The sequence below is a fragment of the Rhinopithecus roxellana genome, chromosome 10, assembly GCF_007565055.1.
Source record: "Rhinopithecus roxellana isolate Shanxi Qingling chromosome 10, ASM756505v1, whole genome shotgun sequence".
In the NCBI taxonomy this organism is placed as follows: domain Eukaryota; kingdom Metazoa; phylum Chordata; class Mammalia; order Primates; family Cercopithecidae; genus Rhinopithecus; species Rhinopithecus roxellana.
In genome coordinates this window covers 63040434-63060696 of record NC_044558.1, presented here as the reverse complement: position 1 = coordinate 63060696, position 20263 = coordinate 63040434, and the positions used below count along the sequence as shown (strand labels likewise).

The 20263-nt window shown below is 44.4% G+C and overlaps 1 protein-coding gene and 1 pseudogene across 1 annotated transcript; one reads left to right on the top strand and one right to left on the bottom strand.

Moving 5' to 3' along the window:
- Nucleotides 1-1034: 1034 nt before the first annotated feature.
- Nucleotides 1035-1845, bottom strand: LOC104654847 (annotated as a pseudogene).
- Nucleotides 1846-15044: 13199 nt separating this feature from the next.
- Nucleotides 15045-17302, top strand: CCDC184 (coiled-coil domain containing 184). The gene has a single exon (XM_010354164.2). It carries the CDS (start codon nucleotides 15545-15547, stop codon nucleotides 16127-16129), a length of 585 nt encoding a protein of 194 aa, XP_010352466.1. The 5' UTR covers nucleotides 15045-15544; the 3' UTR covers nucleotides 16130-17302.
- Nucleotides 17303-20263: the final 2961 nt, after the last annotated feature.

The window sequence follows — 20263 nt, the reverse complement described above, 5'->3', positions numbered from 1 at the left end:
CAAACAAAAAGTTGAATTTATATGGTAGCACAATATAAAAGCAATATACAGAAGACAACAGGCTTCATACATAAGATACAAGGATGAATCAGTTAGAAAATAATATGGAATCAAGAGCCAATTGGTAATAGCAACCATAATTATAAAACTCCTAGGTATAAAGGTAAAAAGAAATATGTAAAGCCTATGAGGAAAACTGTTAATATAATAGCTTCAAAGACATAAAATAGATTTGAAAAAATGAAAGACATTCTAAGTGAATTTGTAAATATAACATGATTCCAACAAAAAAGTCAAGGATTTTTTTGTTTCACTTTGTTTTTTAGTTATACAAATTGATTCTTAAGTTCATATGGAAGAAATAAACAAGAATATCCAAGAAAGTCCTGAAAGGAAGAGCAATGAGGAGGGGCCAGTCTTATCAGACATTTGAGATATTATAAAACCTTCATAATCAAACTAGTATACAGCTGGTGCATATAGACAGACACACTAATGGAACATAGTAGAAAGTCTAGGCATCAATCCAAGTACATATAAAAATTTAATGTATGTTAGACATTATAAAACAATGTGAAAAATGGACTTTAAAAATATATACTGTTAAAATAAATAAATAAATAAATAAATAAAATAAAAATATATGCTGTTGAGACAACTGGGTACCATGTGGAAAAAGGTAACATTGGATGCATTGCTTATACTGCACATCCAAGAAAAACTTCACATGACTTGGTTAGCTAAACATGACTACATGGAAACTACAAGTTCTAGAAGAAGGCATGTGTAGATTTCTGTGTAATCTACCTATGAACCCCTGGGAATAGCGGGCAAAGCATTTCTATGTCTCAAAACCCAGAATCAATAAAAGACTAGTCAATTCTATTACATATACATGTATGTATTTTTTAAAGTTGTTTTACAAAATTTCGCAGTGATTTCTGGGGTGGAGGGTGGCGGGGAAGGCGGTGTTAAGAATCATCGGGGCTGTGGCCCAGTTGGCCCGCGGAGGTGCAGGCAGGGTGAGCGGGCCCTCACTGGGGCAGCTGGAGGAGCACAGTCTGCTCCACCGGCAGGTAGATCATGCATGTTCCCAGAGCGTGAGAGCTGTTACGCTCCGCAGCTTCCACCTTGCGCAGCTCAGGCCGTCTCCTGCGGTGGCCAGTGAGTTGGCAATCAGCTCGGCTGCCTTGGAATCGCCCTCAGCAGAGATGATGTCTGCCTTTTTCTGCTGCTCGGCCTTTTCCACCACAAATCTGGTCCTCTCTGCTTCCTGCTGAGCCACCTGTTTGGCTTCCAACTCTTCTGTGAATTCCTTCCCGAAGGTCAGATGTGTCAAGGACATGTCATCCAGGATGAGCCCAAAGGTGGCTGCTCGCTCCGTAAGGTAGTTACTCACCTGCCTGGAGACCAACTCTCTCTGGGTGATCACTTCTCCAGCATCAAAGCTAGCCACTACTGACTTGAGGATCTCTGTCGTGATGGATGGCAGCACACTCTCATCATAGTCCTCTTCCATGCTGGTGAAGATGTAGGAAGCTGGCTAGCGACGGGCAGGAAGAGGATATGCAGTGTGATGTTGACATTCTGTAAATCTTTGCTACCAGTGATGTCTGGTACATGACGTGGTGGAGAAAGGCAGTCAAAGATAATTGGTTTCTGTACCCATGGGATGAGAAAGTGAGTCCCTTCCCCTACCACAATGTCCTGTACTCCATGGAATCGGTCAAAGATGACAGCTGTGTGCCCAGCATCCATATTATGTAAGGCAGAGTTCACTACACCTCCTGCAACAGCTAAGGCCAGGCCATACTTGCTGATGGACTCAAACACTTTGGCTGCCATGTTTTCTTCTGCTGGACCCTCTCATACCTGCTTCCACTCTGATCTACACATGAATTCCCCAGCCACCCAATTCTATTACATATTATTATTTTTTTAAAAAAATGTATGGCCCAAATACCATAAACAAAGCCAAAGACAAATGAGTCACTGGACAAAACAATTGCAATTTTTACCACAGAATAAAATGTAATCTCTCTAATATGCAAGAGCTCTGAGAAATAAAACGACACAGATCCAGTAGAAAAATGAGCCCAAGACATGAACAGATAGAAATAATTTATGCAAGTGGCCCTTAAAATAGTAAAACATGCACAACTCACTCAAAAAAGAAAGGCAAATTACATTACATTGAAACAGCATTTCTTATTGTGTTGGCAAAAATTCAAAAATTTGAGAGTACATTTTATTGCTAAAGCTATAGGGAAAAGAGACACAGTAATATGCTACTGGTAGAAGTATAGAGTGATACAGTTCTTAAGGAGGGAAATTTAGTATGATCTAGCAAAATTACAAATGGATTAATTTGTCCTTTAACCCAGCAATGATATTTTTGGGGACTCTACACTAATGTACAAATTTGAAATATTATATACACAAGGTTAGTATTCATTGTGGTATTCTGAGTGACAAAAGTCTAGAAACTCCCCAAATATCCATCAATAGGGGAACAGTTGAGTATTTAACTGTGGTATATAGTGGAGTACTATGAACCCATAAACATGAGGTATATCTGTATGTGTTGCTCTGGAATGATAGCCACAATATTTTATGAGAAGCTACTTTAGTGCAAAATGAAGCATTGGAAAGATAAAAGCAATAAAAGACTAGTAAATATAAAACTAATAAAAGTGGTTATCTACACAGAGTAGGGAAGGAAAATGGATGAAAATGGAAGGGAGAGGCCAGCACGGTGGCTCATGCCTGTAATCCCAACACTTTGGGAGGCCGAAGTGAGTGGATCACCTGAAGTCAGGAGTTCGAGACCAACCTGGCCAACATGGTGAAACCCCACCTTTACTAAAAATACAAAATTAGCTGAACATGTTGGTGCACGCCTGTAATCCTGGATACTCGGGAGGCTGAGGCAGGAGAATCACTTGATCCTGGGAGGTGGAGGTTGCAGTGAGCTGAGATTGCACCACTGCACTGTAGCCTGGGCAACAAAGTGAGACTCCATCACAAAAAAAAAAAAAAAAAAAAAAAAAAAAAAAAAAAAAAAAAAAAGGAATGGAATGGAAAGGAGATATGGCTGACTATACCTTTTTATGTAGTTTCAACTTTAGAATCATATAATCATTTAATATATTCAAAAATTAAGTTAAACCAAAAAGAAAAAAAAGAACAATCCCTAAAACTGAAACAAGTGAAATAAAGCTGTTTACAAGGTTGATAACATAACCAAAAAGAAAGATTTATTTCAAATAACTTTTAAACACAAGACTTTGTCTTTTCTTAGTGAGATATATTCTAGGATCAAAACAAACTACAAAGAACTCTTAAGCTTCATTCTGTAATTTTATTGTTACTTCTAATAGTGGTATTGTAAAACTATTTTGTGTATTTTATAAGATAAAGCAAGTTTAGTGTAAGAAGCAATAAAAATGTGAAATCAAATAAGTAAACATCTAGTGTTTAAACTGTAAGCTACAAGTGTTCCGAAGATGCCAATAATCTCACTGAAGACTATGGACAAGCTGAACAACTTGGATCTGTGGATGAATCTCTGAGCTGGAAAACACAAAAGACTATTCTTCAGTGGACCAAGCAAGATGACTCCTTAGACAACGTCTGTGAAGCTGATGTCATAGGGCACACCCTGACGCTGAATATATAAGGCCTTAATTTTAATCTAAAATGCAACCACTCTCTGAGCATCCAGATGTTCAGCTATTCAAGATTCAGAAAACAAAAAGTTATTTCTGGAAATATTTTTTTTTTGAGACGGAGTCTCGCTCTGCAGCCCAGACTGGAGTGCAGTGGCCAGATCTCAGCTCACTGCAAGCTCCGCCTCCCGGGTTTACGCCATTCTCCTGCCGCAGCCTCCCGAGTAGCTGGGACTACAGGCGCCCACCACATCGCCCGGTTTTTTGTATTTTTTAGTAGAGACGGGGTTTCACCGTGTTCGCCAGGATGGTCTCGATCTCCTGACCTCATGATCCGCCCGTCTCGGCCTCCCAAAGTGCTGGGATTACAGGCTTGAGCCACCGCGCCCGGCCTATTTCTGGAAATATTTTAGGAAGTCAAATAATTTCTTTCGTATTTTGATGGAATTCTTTTTTTTTTTTTTTTTTTTTTTTCTTTTTTTGACATAGAGTCTCGCTTTGTCGCCCAGGCTAGAGTGCAGTGGCGTGATCTTGGCTCACTGCAAGGTCTGCCTCCCGGATTCATGCCATTCTCCTGCCTCAGCCTCCCGAGTAGCTGGGACTACAGGCGCCCACCACCACGCCCTGCTAATTTTTTGTATTTTTTAGTAGAGACGGTGTTTCACCGTGTTAGGATGGTCTCGATCTCCTGACCTCGTGATCCGCCCGCCTTGGCCTCCCAAAGTGCTGGGATTACAGGCGTGAGCTGCCGCGCCCGGCCAATGGAATTCTTTTTAAAATATTTTTGGCTTGAGATGGAAAAAGCAGCAAAGTAGCTAAAGACAGATTTTAGGCTGCATTACAGAAGTGTTTCAAAAAATAGGGATTGCATTGGTTGGTTTAAATGTCAACCGTGGGGAAAGCTTTTGGCTCAGGATTTGGCACTGCTCTCAAGATCTTGTTTTCAGAAAAATTGATAACACACGTGCCAGAAAGTGGGCCCAGTTAGGAATTCCATCTAACCAGACAAAAAGTAGTATTGCTTAATGCGTTTGGAAGAATTTCCACAAGTGTGAAAGAATTGTAAAACATCAGGAACTTGTTGCAAATTATTAATTTAAATATGATTTGAAATATGCCTGCTTCTGGAGAATGAAGGCCAAAGAGAGGAATTTCATCCAGCAATAAACAGCAATGACAGTTTGAAGCCAAACTCTTTATATAAAGCTACTTTTACTAAAGGAGAATTATATTATTTTAAGTAAATAGTTTTATTTTTAAATTATGTTTAGTTTAACTATACAATTCTTGTAGGTCAAAGTAAGTAATACTTCAATAATGTGGCACAAATTTTAAAGTTTAATATTGAATAAAATTAGGAGTATCAATTTTTTTTTTTAATTTTTTGAGACAGAGTCTTGCTCTGTCGCCCAGGCTGGAGCTCACTGTGAGAGAAGGAAAAGCCAGAAAGAACTCCTCAAAGGATTTTTAACTCTGAGACAAACTAGCATTATTCCCACTTCCACTGTGAGTTCAACATGCAGGATGAGGCATTTAGGTTAGATTTCTTAAAAAGCTTGAGAGTGATGGATGTGTGAGAGAGGAAGGAGCCTGCATCTCCTCTCCAGGAAGCCTTAAAAACCAGAAGAGAGTCTTACTTGTCTGAGTTTAGCTTGGGAAGAAACAGATTTACATATCCCTGAGACCAGCTCAGTGCTATTTCAGCAATTCTACCACCCACATTTTAACTCCAAACCAAAAGTTGAATGAATCCTGAAATGATTGCATGTTTTGCACAATAGGAAGATTACCATAGTCTCTTAATACCCACAGATGCTTCTCTAATCCTTTTCTTTCTCCCTATTTCCCCAAGTAATGCCATACTCAGGCCCTTGCAATCTCCTGCCTGGAAGACTATTCCTCTGCTATCTGTGTCTAGAGGCTAGCAGATTGGACACTACGGCTCTAGGAGTTACAATACACACCTGTAACATATCATAGTCTACTTTCAAATAGTGTAAAAATCTTATAGCAATTTACTTTCAGTTTCTCCCTTATGTTTTTTATTGTTTTTGTCATACATATTGCTTCTATGTATGCTAAAACCCAACTGGATATTTATTATTTCTACTTTAAATAGTCATTTATTTTTTCAAGAGATTAAAAAGTGAGAGATTGGGTGCAGTGGCTTACATCTGTAATCCCAGCACTTTGGGAGGCCAAGGTGGGAGAATCACTGGAGCCCAGGAGTTCAAGACCAGCCTGGGCAACATGGTGAAACCCCGTTCTTACAAAAAACAAAACAAAACAAAACAAAATTTAGCCGGGCATGGTGGCACACACCTGTAGTGCCAGCGACCAGGGAGGCTGAGGGAGGAGGATCGTTTGAGCCTGGGAGGTTGAGGCTGAAGTGAGCCGTGATTGCACCATTGTACGTTAGCCTGGATGACAGAGCAAGACTCTTTTTTAAAGAAATAAATAGTGAGAAAATGTTTTAACTATTTTGCTTATATTTATCACTTCTCACACTCTTTATCTTTTTATATTGGTCAAATTTTTGTTATTATTTTTCTTTCACCTGAAGAACTTCCTTTAACACTTCACCTTTGTTGGTATTTTTAAAAATCTTTATTTCACCTTTATTTTTGAAAGACATTTTTGCGAGGTAGAAAAAATTCTGGCTCAATCTTGTCTTTCACTTTACATAGCTTTTATAAGAAATCTGCTGGCCTTATTTTTTTATTCCTCTACATCAGGGATGACGCACTTTTCTGTAAACGTCCATACAGTAAATCTTTTAGGTTTTGCAAGCCGTATAGTCTCTGTTGCAACTACCAGCTCTGCCATTGTAACACAGAAACAGCCATAGCAAATACATAAATGAGTGTATATGGCTGTGTTCCACTAAAACTTCTTTTTGCAGAAATAAGAAGTGATCTAGATTTGACCCAGGGGTCATAGTTTGCCAACCCCTGCTGTGTATGTAATATGTCTCTCTCTCTCTCTCTTTCTCTCTCTCCTTCCCTCCCTCCCTCCCTCCCTCTTTCTTTTCTTTTCTTTTCTTTTCTTTTCTTTTCTTTTCTTTTCTTTTCTTTGTGACAGAGTTTCGCTCTTGTTGCCCAGGCTGGAGTGCAATGGCATGATCTCGGCTCACTGCAACCTCTGCTTCCCAAGTTCAAGCAACTGTCCTGCCTCAGACTCCTGAGTAGCTGGAATTATAGTCATGCATCACCACGCCCACTAATTTTTTATTTTTGGTAGAGACAGGGTTTCTCCATGTGGGTCAGGCTGGTCTCAAACTCCCGACCTCAGGTGATCCACCTGCCTCGGCCTCCCAAAGTGCTGGGATTACAGGCATGAGCAACCGCAACTGGACTATAATGTATCTTTTTCATCTGGTTGCTTTTAGAATTTTTTTCTTTATCCTTGGTTTGCAGCAACTTGGTTATGATGTGCATGGGAATGGGTTTATTTGTTTATTCTGCCTGGATTTTATTGAGCTTTCAAGTTTGGAAAAATGTTAGCTTTTTTATTATTATTATTATTTTTTGAGATGGAGCCTCACTCTCTCTCCCTGGCTGGAGTGCAGTGGCACAATCTTGGCTCACTGCAATCTCCACTTCCAGGTTCAAACGATTCTCCTGCCTCAGCCTCCTTAGTAGCTGAGATTACAGGCACCCACAACCATACCTGGCTAATTTTTGTATTTTTAGTAGACACTGGGTTTCACCATATTGGCCAGGTCGGTCTCCAACTCCTGACCTCGTGATCTACCCGTCTCAGCCTCCCACAGTGCTGGGGTTACAAGCATGAACCACCGTGCCCAGGCTTAGCCTTTATTTAAAAATATACTTTCTTTCTTTTGAGAAGGAGTTTTGGTCTTGTCGCCCAGGCTGGAGTGCAGTGGCGTTATCTCTGCTCACTGCAAGCTCCGCCTCCCAGGTTCACGCCATTCTCCTGCCTCAGCCTCCCAAGTAGCTAGGACTACAGGCGCCTGCCACCATGCCTGGCTAATTTTTTGTGTTTTTAGTAGAGACGGGGTTTCACCATGTTAGCCAGGATGGTCACAAACTCCTGACCTCAGGTGATCCACCCGACTCGGCCTCCCAAAGTGCTGGGATTACAGGCGTGAGCCACCGCACCCGGCCATATTTTTAAATATACTTTCTTAGCCCATGGCTCTTCTGAAATGTCAGTTGCATTACATTAAAATACTTGATGTGCCGCCCAGGCTGGAGCTTGTTGACTGTTTGCTTTCTTCCATTAGGTCTTAGATCTCAAATTACAGCAGTAAGTTTCAAATAACATTATCTCCATCTCTTAGAATCTTTCTCCACAATCTCTCCTTTCTAGGAAGAGAATCTCCCCTAACACACTAGTTTAAGTCCACAAGTATGAACCAGAGAAGCTTATGTCCCACAGATCTCCCTGCAATTTAAACATCAGTGATTTCAATGTGAATAATGTGAAATTGTGAACAGTTTATTATTTAATATACCTGGAGGTGTCTTGGATGATACTCATTGTTCTAATGAGGAGCAAAAGCTTCTAATGCCTTTGGTAAGAGGGAATTGGTTTTTAATAGTATAAGAAGCAGCTGGAAGCCAGTGTGTGATATGGCGATGGATGAACTGGGATGAATGGGAGACTGGATATGTGACTCGGGATCATCCTCTGAGGAGAATCTATCCCGGTTTAATTCATTTGATCCAGGCAATTACCAGTAAATCTCACATACTGTTCCCTTCTGTGTCTTAGAGACCCAGACAACACTGTGGAGAATAACAAGATCTTACTAAAAATGTCTCACTTAGGTTGTTTAGAGACTAACCTCAATTTCTGGAATATTATTTTTCTGATCCATGTTTGCTGTTTGGTTTTAATTTAGTTTTACTATCCTGGGAAGGCTGATCTTTATATATCTTTTGTTATATATTTGATCAATGTGGGGAGTTTTTATTTGGTTTGGTTTTAGAACAGAAGCAAGGAAAGCAGGCAGCAAGGGACAAAAAGGACTCAATTTTATTACAGTAAAACAGTGTAACTCGGTGCTAACACTACCCTAAATCACCATAGTCTACCAGTTTAGGAATATGAAGAGAAGAGGTACACTAGATTGAAAGCATAGTAATCTCTATGTTCATAATGTCCCTTTCTCAGTTGGCTACTACTCTTATAACCAGAAACAGGGTACTTTTTTTTGAGGCTGCCTCCAGCAGAATAAGAATATAAATCAGGAGTTCTCCTTAATATGCAGTATGAAGATACAGGCTTGACTTCATCCCATTCCCTGATAATGCTGAGGGGAGCAGAGAACGTGCATTTCTTTGACCCTGAATTCTGACAAAACTTGGCCTGGTATCTTTGAGACTTTGATGGGGATAGTGGTGGAATATGCCAAGGGAGGTTAGAGGGGTGGGTAGGTGACAGCTGTCATTTCAAAGCTGCAAGCACTTTTCTATTTTGTAAGAAATGGAGACTTCCATTTGTCTCTGAAGTAAGCATTCCTTTGTTCAAGAAAGGCCAGGGCCACTTAATAGTGTGACCATAAGCCGTAGATTACCAAAGTAGATGGCTGAAACTGAAAAAGCTAAAATGTTCTTGAAGAAAAGGCAGAGTTGGAGATTCATCTATTCAATACATATTTATTGAGTATCTACCATGTGCCAGGCACTATTCAAGGTGCTAGACATGGCAGTGAAGAAAACAAATCCCTTGCCCTAATGGATCTTACACCCTAGTTGGGAGTAAAAGATAAATAAATAATACATAAAATAAATAAGCAAAAATACAGGATAACAGATATTGATAACTGGTATGGAGAAGAATAAAGCAAAGAAAAGGATTAGAGATCCAGGATGAAAGTGATCCTGGTGCCTTAAAGAGCAGGCATTGTGCCTATGAACTGTGGTCAACCATAGAAGATGGAGCTATTTTCATGCAAGACTTCTTAAAATAGGGGCCTCAGGGTTCTAGGTGGAAAAGTTGGGAGAAAGGGTCTTTCTCCTCACTTTTGCCTAAGATCTAGCGCTTCTACAGTTCTTTGAAGACATGGATTACATTTTGGGGCCCCTGTCCATGGTATCTTCACAAATACTAGTATAGTCTCCATTTGTGTCTGGGCAATGGAAACAGAATGCACCCTTGTAGTGGTTGCTAAACTGTAACTGATAGTGCCTTGCTGACCCTTGAGAATATGTTAGAAATAACTTTTGACACTATTTGGGGGGCCTCTGAGAGAGATGGACTTACTATAACTAGATGTATTAGTAAGAGTGAGACCTACAAAGTTTTGTAGAATTACGTAGGATAGATAGCACAGGCTTCCTCAAGATATGACAGGCAAGGAAGGGCCTGAAAGTTTGCATAAGTCAGTTACGAGGGACATTAAATTCCTAAAAATACCTTTAATGACAGGGAAGTTTATGGCACACATACCATAGTCCCTAGCCTACCATAAATATTTGGACATGATTTCCTTCAAATTGGACTGATACTCTGGGAGAGGCAATTGATCAAACAAAATTGCCCCCATTGAATAGGAATTGCTTTTTCGGGTGGTGCAGCACTATCAGTGCCTGACTTGGGGCCAAACCAGGCTCTGAGCTGTTGCAAAAATGGCAACTTTCTAGGGGCAAAATAATTTATGGAGAAGATGGAAGGTGCTTGAGGCCATGCACCAGGGATCATTGGTGGCTCTGGAGTTCCAAATGCTTCTGTGTCCATGGCCAGTAACCTAGAGACTTGGGTTGGAACTGGTGACATCACAGTGACACTGAATACATGTTTGAATATGCACCGAGAGGGGGAAAAGCCTCTGCAAGTGTTGATCTAAGAGAAGCTGCTGCAGGGGGCAGTGCAGAAAGGGGAGATGGGATGACACTGGCAAAACAGGTTTAATTGGAATGGAGGGTTATTGTCAGTGGAGATTCATATTGCATGAGAAGTTGGAATGTCCCCGGGAATTCTTGCTCTGAGTGAAGTTAATATGGAAGAGAAATAAGGGGTTAGGGGTAGCCTTAAAGACTCCTAAAAACAGTTTGAGGTCACAGAGCAAGCAACTGGAAGTGTAGTTCAGACCTTACATGAGATGTGGGTAGGTGGCTCACCACATGACGATGTCTATGACGCTAAATAATCTTGAGGTTGTGGACAGTTGGATCACCTCTCCAGTCAGAAGCTCATATAGGCCTAGGGTCTTTGCAAACCACCATGTCCATTTTGCTGTGCGAACGTCGGGGAGATAACAAAGCAGATTGGCTGTAATGCCAGGTAAACCACTCTCTGGTGCTGAGAAAAACTAGTCTATGTGACAGGCAAAACCCACAACAATGCGAATATTCTCAGCCTCTCCATCTTTTCTATGCTCTGAGAAGACCTCTGTAATTGATAGCTGGAGTTCTCAGTACTCATGCAGATTGGAGGAATAAAGGATAGAATCAAAAGAGCTAAAATAAGCTTGGCCTGATTTACGTGAGAAGGACAGGAAGCTGCTGCTTGGAGAAGAGAAAAAGAATACATCCAAGAAGTGAGGAGAGCCAGGGAGTGAGAAAGCAAGGGTCAGGCTTGAGAGAAAGTTTGAGGGTGTTTGGGGAGAAAGGAGAGAGACCAGCAGCAACAGCTGTGCCATAATGTGTGGAACAAATAGAGAAGGAAGGAAGACAAGTTTCAGATGTTTTGCTGTGCGCTAAGAATGTAAACACCTTTAGAGTTTGCCCAGAGACTGTAATAAAAATCTAAATTGCTTTTTAATGCTTTTGGCGATTGAATATGTTTCTTTTGAATGTGATATCACGCTGCCATGGGCCACAAAGCAGCTCAGCTTCATAAAAGTTATACTTGGGGGTTATTGTCTGGGATTTGGGGCCCAAGGTACAGCAGTCAACTGTATCTTGTTTTAGATCATTGCTCTAGAACTGAGTCTAGCCAACATTATCGGATTTATAGTGCAAAAAATACACCAGCTATATAAAGTATAAACTAGAGATACACTAGATACTAGACAGAGGTAAATGGCAGAGCCTCTTCTGAATCCCAATTTTAGTGAGAATATGATGTTTGAAACTAGGTGTACCTGATGGAAACCTGTATGTAGGCAGCATGAGGGTCTCTCCCCACCACAGATTGATGACAGTGGGATGAAGGAAGAGAACAGCTAAGGTGATTCCCAGAGGATAATAGAAAAGCAGGAAGCAGAAGCTGTGTAGGGGTTATATTCTCTTATTATGTGGCAGTTCCTCTGAATATTCTAGTAGGATAGCTGGGGTACACATCTGGCCCCCTTTTGCTTAGAAATGGACCCATGCAACTAACTATAGGGCACAGGGATCCAGAGGGCCCAGGCCTGTAACCCAGCTAGCTGACTGAGGCTCTGCCTCTGTTCTCCTTATTTTCCTGAGACTAGACCTTTCTACCTTGTCTCATTTTCACACAGAGTTCCTGAAATGATCTGGTTTTCTATCAGACGCACCAATGTCTCCTTCCTATATTTTCTTTTTCTTTTCTTTTCTTTTATCTTTCTTTTTTTTTTCTTTTTTCTTTTCTTTTCTTTTTCTTTGAGATGAAGTCTCGCTCTGTCACTCAGGCTGGAGTGCAGTGGTGCGATCTTGGCTCACTGCAACCTCTGCCTCCCAGGTTTGAGCAATTCTCCTGCCTCAGCCGCTGGAGTAGCTGGGATTACAGGTGCCCACCACCATGCCCAGCTAATTTTCGTGTTTTTAGTAGAGACAGGTTTCACCATGTTGACCAGGCTGGTCTCAAGCTACTGATCTCAAGTGATCTACCCACCTCAGCCTCCCACAATGCTGGGATTACAGGCATGAGCCACCGCACCCAGTCACCTTCCTATATTTTCAAATCCTGCTACTAGTCCACTCCCCCAGTTATCACCTACCCTTGGCTCTCAAATGTTTGACCTGGAACTTGACTGGACCAGCCACACTGCTTGATCTCTGCATATGTTTCCCATGGTCTTTTGTGCTTCTCCAATAATTTCCCCTCCCTCTGGGCTCAGATCCCTTGTACTCTCAGTGGACTTCATAGCCAGCACCTCTGGACAGCATGATGTAATCTTATGCTGAAAGCCTTGACATAAATGGTATCCTCAACAATAGTGGCAAAAGGCCTTATATGATGACGTACCACAGCTCCTTCTGTATGGGGGCTATGCTTAATGTAAGCTTATGGGATTTCAAAGATGAGAGGTCCCCCACTGGGACAGAGTCACTCTTTGTAGGTAGAAGGCAGGGATATACCTGAACTGGCAAGATGAAATCTTCCATGTGAAGTGCTTGTCAAGAGATGTAAAGTAACAGACCAAGACAGAAAGCCTGAAAGCCATGACAGTCTTTTCTGGCTATAGCAGAGCTCTCCTAGGAAGGATGAAAGCAGGGTTGAACTCATAAGCCCTGAGAACATGCTTGCTGTAGTATAATCAGAAACTAATGCTGTGTAAGCTCAGTTGTTTTCATGTGTCCTGTCTCTATTTCTAGCTTTCCTATAGTTGTTAATAAAGTCTCTTTGTAAATACCAGCCCACTTCAGCTGTGCCTATGGAAACCAAGGAAAAACATTTCTGTCCTCTCCTGAGCCAGAGTTTCAGGAGTAACTAAGGTGTCATTACCACTTATTGGGTATATAGCAGAGGTAGGAGTCCTAACCAAGATGAGAGTGCTAGAAATCTGTAGAATGAAGGAAGAAATGAGCAAGCAAATAGGATTGAATCATTAGTTTCAGAAAATACAACACCGTGTTTTTAAAATTTGTTCATGTATTTGTTTTGGGAAATCAAATTTCTAATGGCTGCATAATACTTTATATATGAGCAATTTCGCCTTAGTTTATTTAAACATTCTGCTCCTGGTCATTTAGGATAGTCCCCACTTGTTTCTATTTTAATAGCAGTAAGATTGGTATAGGCCAAACAGTCCTCTAGTGTCACAAAAGTTTCCCTGGGCCAGTCTCACTCTTCATCACCAACCACATAATCAGGGAAACCCAAAGGTAACACATTTGCTGTAACTGAACCGCCAGTCTACAAACACCTTTCCCTAGTTCTTCTCTATCTTGAAGTGACATGGTTTGTTTCTCTTCCCCAGATTTATTCTTGTGAACTTCATTTTTGGTTTCTGATCACTTGGCTTCCCTAATTTCCTAGGGTCATTATTAATGTGCTCTGCCCAGGTGCTGATTCCTTCTCAATCTGGAATCATCTACATATATTAAAGACAATGTTTTTCTTCCTCCGCCCTTCCTTCTCCACACCTTAAATAGGGAAAGGGGTTGTCAGAAAGGTTGTGGATACTCAGTGTATGTCTGAACTTGGGCACTGAAAGAGAGAGCGGGAATTACTTTAACACACAGCCATCCCATCCATCCCCTCCATGCAACCGTCAACAGTTTACCTTTTCACCTGTGAGATGATGCAGAGTGTTATTCGGAATTAGAAATAATATTATAGACTATCCAGTTCAATTCCCTAACAGATGAGGAAAATGATGTGGCCAAGGTCTCTGAATGAATAAGAGGCAGAAACGAAACTGAATTCGGGTCTCCTAAAACCCACTACGTTTGGCTTGGAGAGTTCCGGGTGAGAGCATGGGACTTGGTGGTTTTTGTTATTCATTCAATAACTATATTAAGCGTCTACATACTAGGCGCCAGGCGCTATTTTAGGAGCTGGGGATTCCTTGATGGAGGATGCAGGGGAGACAAAAATCTCTGCCCTTATGGAGCTTTCATTGTCAAAACTTAAGTACTTGGCCTGCCCATCCAGGACAAACTCCCAGGGACCTGGGTAGGAGCGGTAGGGTCTCATAAAGGAGGGAGTCCCATCCTTTCCCAGCTCCGGTGATTTCTATGGCGAGAGGGCTGATTTACTGCAGAAACCTCCGTAGTGCCCTCCTCCTCCTGCCTCTGCACCGCCAGGCCCGGTGGGGCCGGCTCCAGAGCGCCACCGTGCCCCAGCTCAACTCTGGGATGATTAGCATCAGCCTCTCTACCCTCTCCACTTTCCTGCGCACCGCTGGAGGACAGGGAGGCAGGTCTCGACTTTAGCGCCATCCTCTGAGAAAGGAATGCGGGCTGGAAAAATCCTTCCAGGGCAGTCGCGCTGGGTCTCATACCCCGGCTAGCGGAGGGACGATCTCTCCCGGACTTGGAGGTTTATGCAGCAAACGGCTCTCTCATGCTTCCCTATTAAACATTGCAACCACACACTCTTTCCAGCCTCGGCCGAAGCCACTGCAGCGTCCCCTCTCCTCCCCCCACCTCGCTAGTCCAGACTCCACAGCCCCACTGCAGCTTCCAGCCATCCTCCCTTTTTCTTCTCCACTTCCTGGTTACCATGGAGACACACGTCATTTACGTGCCGTGCGTCGCCTTGGAAACAGAGGAGCATCCGCGGCGCCGCCGCGAGACCCGCCCCAGCTGCTGCTGCCACACTCGCGGGCGCTGCCCGTTAATGGCCTGCGGGAGTCCCGAGCGCTACGCGCCGCTGGCCTCAGCCTGGACCCGGACCCCTCCGCGAGCGCGTCTGTGACCCACGGAACCGGCAGGCGCTCTCTGCTTGTGGCGCCCAGAGGGCGGCGCTGACACGGGCGCAATCCGGGAGGTGAGGCAGGGCAGGGCACTTTCGTCCCGGGGCGAGCCCAAGAGACGCCGGCTCTGGGACCCTCTCCGGGTTCTCGTCCCGCCGCCTCTTCTCGGCCTCCCGCGACCCTGCCCGCGCCCTCTGCCCAGGACTAGTCTCTCACGTCCGCTCCCAGCCAGTCTCGGGAGCCTCCGCTTCCCTCCGCTCCTCCCCACCCCTCCCAGGACCTCCCCCCTCCACCCCCTCCCCCACCCCGAAGGCCGGGCTGGACGCGACCCAGAGCCGCCGCCACCCGCTTCTGCCACTCAATGGAGGACGGTCTGCTGGAGATCATGACCAAGGACGGCGGCGACATGCCGGCGCCCCTGGAGGTGTCCACCGTGCCGGCCGTGGGGGACGTGATCTCCGGGGAGTACAACGGCGGCATGAAGGAACTGATGGAGCACCTGAAAGCCCAGCTGCAAGCCCTGTTTGAGGACGTGAGGGCCATGAGGGGGGCCCTGGACGAGCAGGCCTCGCACATCCAGGTGCTCTCGGACGACGTGTGCGCCAACCAGCGAGCCATCGTCTCCATGTGCCAGATTATGACCACTGCGCCCCGCCAGGGCGGCTTGGGCGTGGTCAGCGGCAAGGGGAGCTTCCCGAGCGACCCCCAAGAGCCGGAGACTCCTTCACCTGGAATTGGGGACAGCGGCTTACTGGGTCGCGATCCCGAGGACGAGGAGGACGAGGAAGAAGAGAAGGAGATGCCCAGCCCCGCCACACCCACCAGTCACTGTGAGCGCCCCGAAAGTCCCTGTGCTGGTCTCCTTGCGGGGGACGGGCCACCTATGGAGCCCCTCGACATGCCCGACATTACCCTGCTGCAACTGGAGGGCGAGGCCTCCCTGTGAGGGGACTCCGTGGGGCACTACCTTCTCGGGCTGCCTTTGGGTTTCCGAGTGCATGACGCGAGGGGACTGAACGGCGCGGTGCGGCATGCTTCCCTTGGACAGCTGCTCTTGTGGGTCAGGCAGAGAGAGAGACTCCCTCGAGGAAGGATTTGTAGGGTGAAGGACTTTGGGAGCATCAAGAATTCTTTCTGCCCAACTAAGCGAATTATAGCAAACTGCGGAAAGGTGAGGCTCCGGGAGAGGAAGCGCCCATCTCTGGACTCCCATCCAACCCTATCCTGTCCTTTCCCCCTCCCCAGACAACAGGAGAACCCCGGAAATGTGTAAATAAAATTCTGCTTTTTCTATTCTGAAAAAGGACTTATCTAGGACCATGGCAAATAATCTCTAACAATTTACCTAGAAATTAAGGAATTGGGGGTATTCTGTTCTGGCAACAGGAAATTTACCCTTCTGCTGAAATCCAAGATATTCAGTGCTCTGCAGAAGCCTCTCCCCCTCACAGATCTCTGCGGCTGCTGATTGGTAAAGGAAGCTTGAGGAGGGAACTGCAGCCCTAGGAATCTGGGTGAATGGGGTTCCAAGGGCCCCTGGGCTGGGAGGAGCTGGCTATGAATGTGCATGAAGACATAATAGCTCAACCTCTAGGATTCTGCATGCAGAGCGGATCCTGCCTTGTCACTGACTTCATCTGGGATTGCTTTTCCACTCACTGGGGCTTAGAGAACAAAGAGCCCAGTTCACAGGCAGAGACTTGGGGGTGCTCAGCAGCAGCCCAGATTTAGGGGACATTTGAGGGACTCTTGGGGCCGCAGCCAAAAACTTCCTCTTCAGTTCCTTTTTCTGTCAATATGTCCCTGCCCGCTGCCTCTCGGTGTTGCCTTCATAATGTCTTGTGTGTGTTATGTGTGTCTACTTGTGTAGTAGTGTGTGAGCCCTTAGGGGCAGGGCTTGTGGCTCTGATGTTAGGTTCAGGGGGCTATCATGGCGCTTTTCCCTCCCTCTTCTCCCAACCAGGGCATGGAGCATGTGGCTGTCCTGAGGTTCTTTTACTGATGTGCCACCCTCCCACCTCCTCAAGTGGTGACTTTGTGTGCCCTCCCCCTCCTTTGTGTATTCCTTCTCAATACTTTCCTTGGTGTTAACCTTAATAAAAAGGCGTCATCTCCCCTCCTTGCTGACTGGTACTAGAGGGATATCAGGGTTGGGCTTAGTGGGAACTGCAGGGACCATACCTTCCCTCCTCTCTCCTTGCCTCCAGTTCAAGGAGTTGACTGTTCCTGTCCTGGTTGGGACAGACAGGCATTGCCAGCTCCGCCTGCTTTCCCTTCTGTCCTGGACCTTGACCTCAAGCTGCCCTGGGGAAGGAGGTGGTAAGTGTTGAGATTCCCTTGCTAACATGAGTTTTTAGTAGCCAGAACTCCAAATGTGCAGGAGACTTCTTTTTCAGTGAAGCATCTGGCCCCTGGGAGATGATTTCCAAATCTGCGTCCTGGAATGGCAGGTACTGCACCTGTTCCGTGGAGGAAGTGGGGTGGGGGTATTGTTCTGGAGGGATTACCTGGGATCTCTGGAAATAGAGTGACACATCACAAAGGGAAACCACAATAACTGCCTCAGGCCTCTAGTGGACAACCCGGGGAAGGTGTTCCCCAGAGGGCTTGACTGACAGCTCTAGTCTACTCCCTTGGGCAATGGAGACCCTGAACAAAATTTGAGAGCAGAATGAGCTAGGGTGCTGTGTGTGTGTGTGTGTGTGTGTGTGTGTGTGTGTGTGTGTTTTCTTGCTGCTGGTAGCTACGGAGTGGTGGAAAGAGAGAGCACTAAAGACACAAATCTGGACTTAAATCTCAGTTCCAACACTGAATTGAGTGCTCAAGGCTTAGTTTCTGGATATGTAAAATGGGAACAAAAAGTTGTTGGGGAGAAAAATATACAGGACTCCTAAGAAGTCTTGTGCAAATGTTAGTTTCCTTATAGTTTTATTGGAGTAGGGGGGTGGTGGTGACTGGCTCCTCTGGGAAAACAAAGCTACCCAGGGAAGGCTCTAGAAACTTTCTTTTTAGATAATCTTTTCCTATCTAAAGAATCCTTGAGGCTGGGCGCAGTGGCTCACAACTGTAATCCCAGCGCTTTGGGAGGCCAAGGCGGGTGGATCACCTGTGGTCAGGAGTTCGAGACCAGCCTGACCAACATGGAGAAGCCACGTGTCTACTAAAAATACAAAATTAGTCAGGCATGGTGGCACATGCCTGTAATCCCAGCTACTCGGGAGGCTAAGGCAGGAGAATCATTTGAACCGGGGAGGCGGAGGCTGTGGTGAGCCAAGATTGTGCCATTGCACTCCAGCCTGGGCATCAAGAGTGAAACTTTGTTTCAAAAAAAAAAAAAAAAAAAAAACAAAACAAAACAAAACAAAAACCTTATCCTTCTTTAGAATTAGATATTAGGTATTCTATCTAATTCTACTACCTGATTCTATCTACAGAATTCTAGTTATTTAGAATTAGATGGAGCTAAGGAAAGGGGAATGGTAAGATTCCTAAGCTAGCATGGACCTTTTCATCATAAATGAAAGGGTCATCATGAATGTCATGTAACTACGGGCCAAAAACGTAGTCTTGGGGCAGTCAGCCCTAAACACATAGGCTGGCCAGAGGAATCTTGAGTTATGCAGTGACTGGGGAATGTGTATTGGGGGCCCTAGAGAGAGCTGCTAAAGTATATAAGTGGGAAAGTGTCCCTGAGGACTGGGAGATAGGTTCCTATTATAGTTCCAGCAGTAGGCACTAAGAAAAACAATAATAACTGTCATTTATTAAGCATCTACTATGTTCCAGACACTGTACCCAATTTTATCTCCCAACAGCCCTATGAAATAGGTACTATTATTATTTTCATATAACAGTTCAGAAACAGACTCTAAGACACTCAGGGTCACAGGCTAGTACTTGGCAGAGCCAGGACTTAAACCCAGGTCTGTCTGATTTAAAAAGCCCTAGATGGAACCACTTTGCTAATTGCTCTTTCATTTGGATCTTCAGAGAGGAATCTTCATATTGGAGAAATAAGGGTATTTCTCCAATCAAGAGCCTAAACGAATCCTGAAAAGGAAACAACCTTAGTTTTGGTTACTTTTCATCTTCTTAGTTGGAAAAAGAAATTGCAGTTCAGATTTTGGTTAGCGACCCTTCCCAGAGTCCAGTGGGTGGTAATATAATAATAGCACCAAGAAGATGGCCTCCTGGACCTGTTCCAGGAGGAAGAAGCTGATGCTCCCAAGTGTTCTCTCACACAGCTCCATTCTTGTGCCTCTTTCCCGCTCCCTATATTTCAGATTCTCCAGAGTCTGACATGAATCCCAAGGGCAACTTAGGGTGGGCATGGTGGCTCACACCTGTCATCCCAGCTACTTGGGAGACTGACATAGGAGGATCACTTGAGCCTAGGAGATTGAGGTTGCAGTGAGCCATGATTGTGTCACTGCACTCCAGCCTGGGCAACAGAGTGAGACCATGTCTCAAAAAAAACCCAAGGGCAGTTTAGCTCGTTAGCCTCTGTAGAACATTCTGGCAGAGTCTTTTAGCCTTTGACTCCAGTTCCCCTTCTTATGCCCACTGTCCTCAGTCCCTTAAGGCCTCTTTGAAGTTCTTTAACTATTGCCCCTCAAGTCCCAGACAGACAAAAATCCCTCCAGAAAAAGCGGTCCTTCAACCTTATTCAGTCACCTGCACCCAGCATCTCACAAGGATCCAGCAGAGGTAGGAGGTCCTTGTTTCTTCCTATTCCCCACTCTTCTCTTGCATTTCTCCTTTGTAATGCCTCCCGGCCTCTTCTTTTCTCTGATGAGTGAGTGTCAGCTGGGATTCCTAAGCGCAGACTCATGGGCAAGGGTCACAGTTGAACTGCAGAGGGCCACAACCCCTTGAAATTGAATGCAAAGTCATTTAAGTATGTACATTCTCTAGAGAAAGGTACATTGTTTCAACTTTATTCTTAAAAAATAAGAATTAAGTTAAAAAAAAGTAAGAATCACTGAGATAAAGGGTAATGAGACTTTTTAACTTGAGAAATACCCTAGGGGAAATGACTTTTCCTGAACCTGGTACCCTTGGCACCTTTTCCTAATTTTTA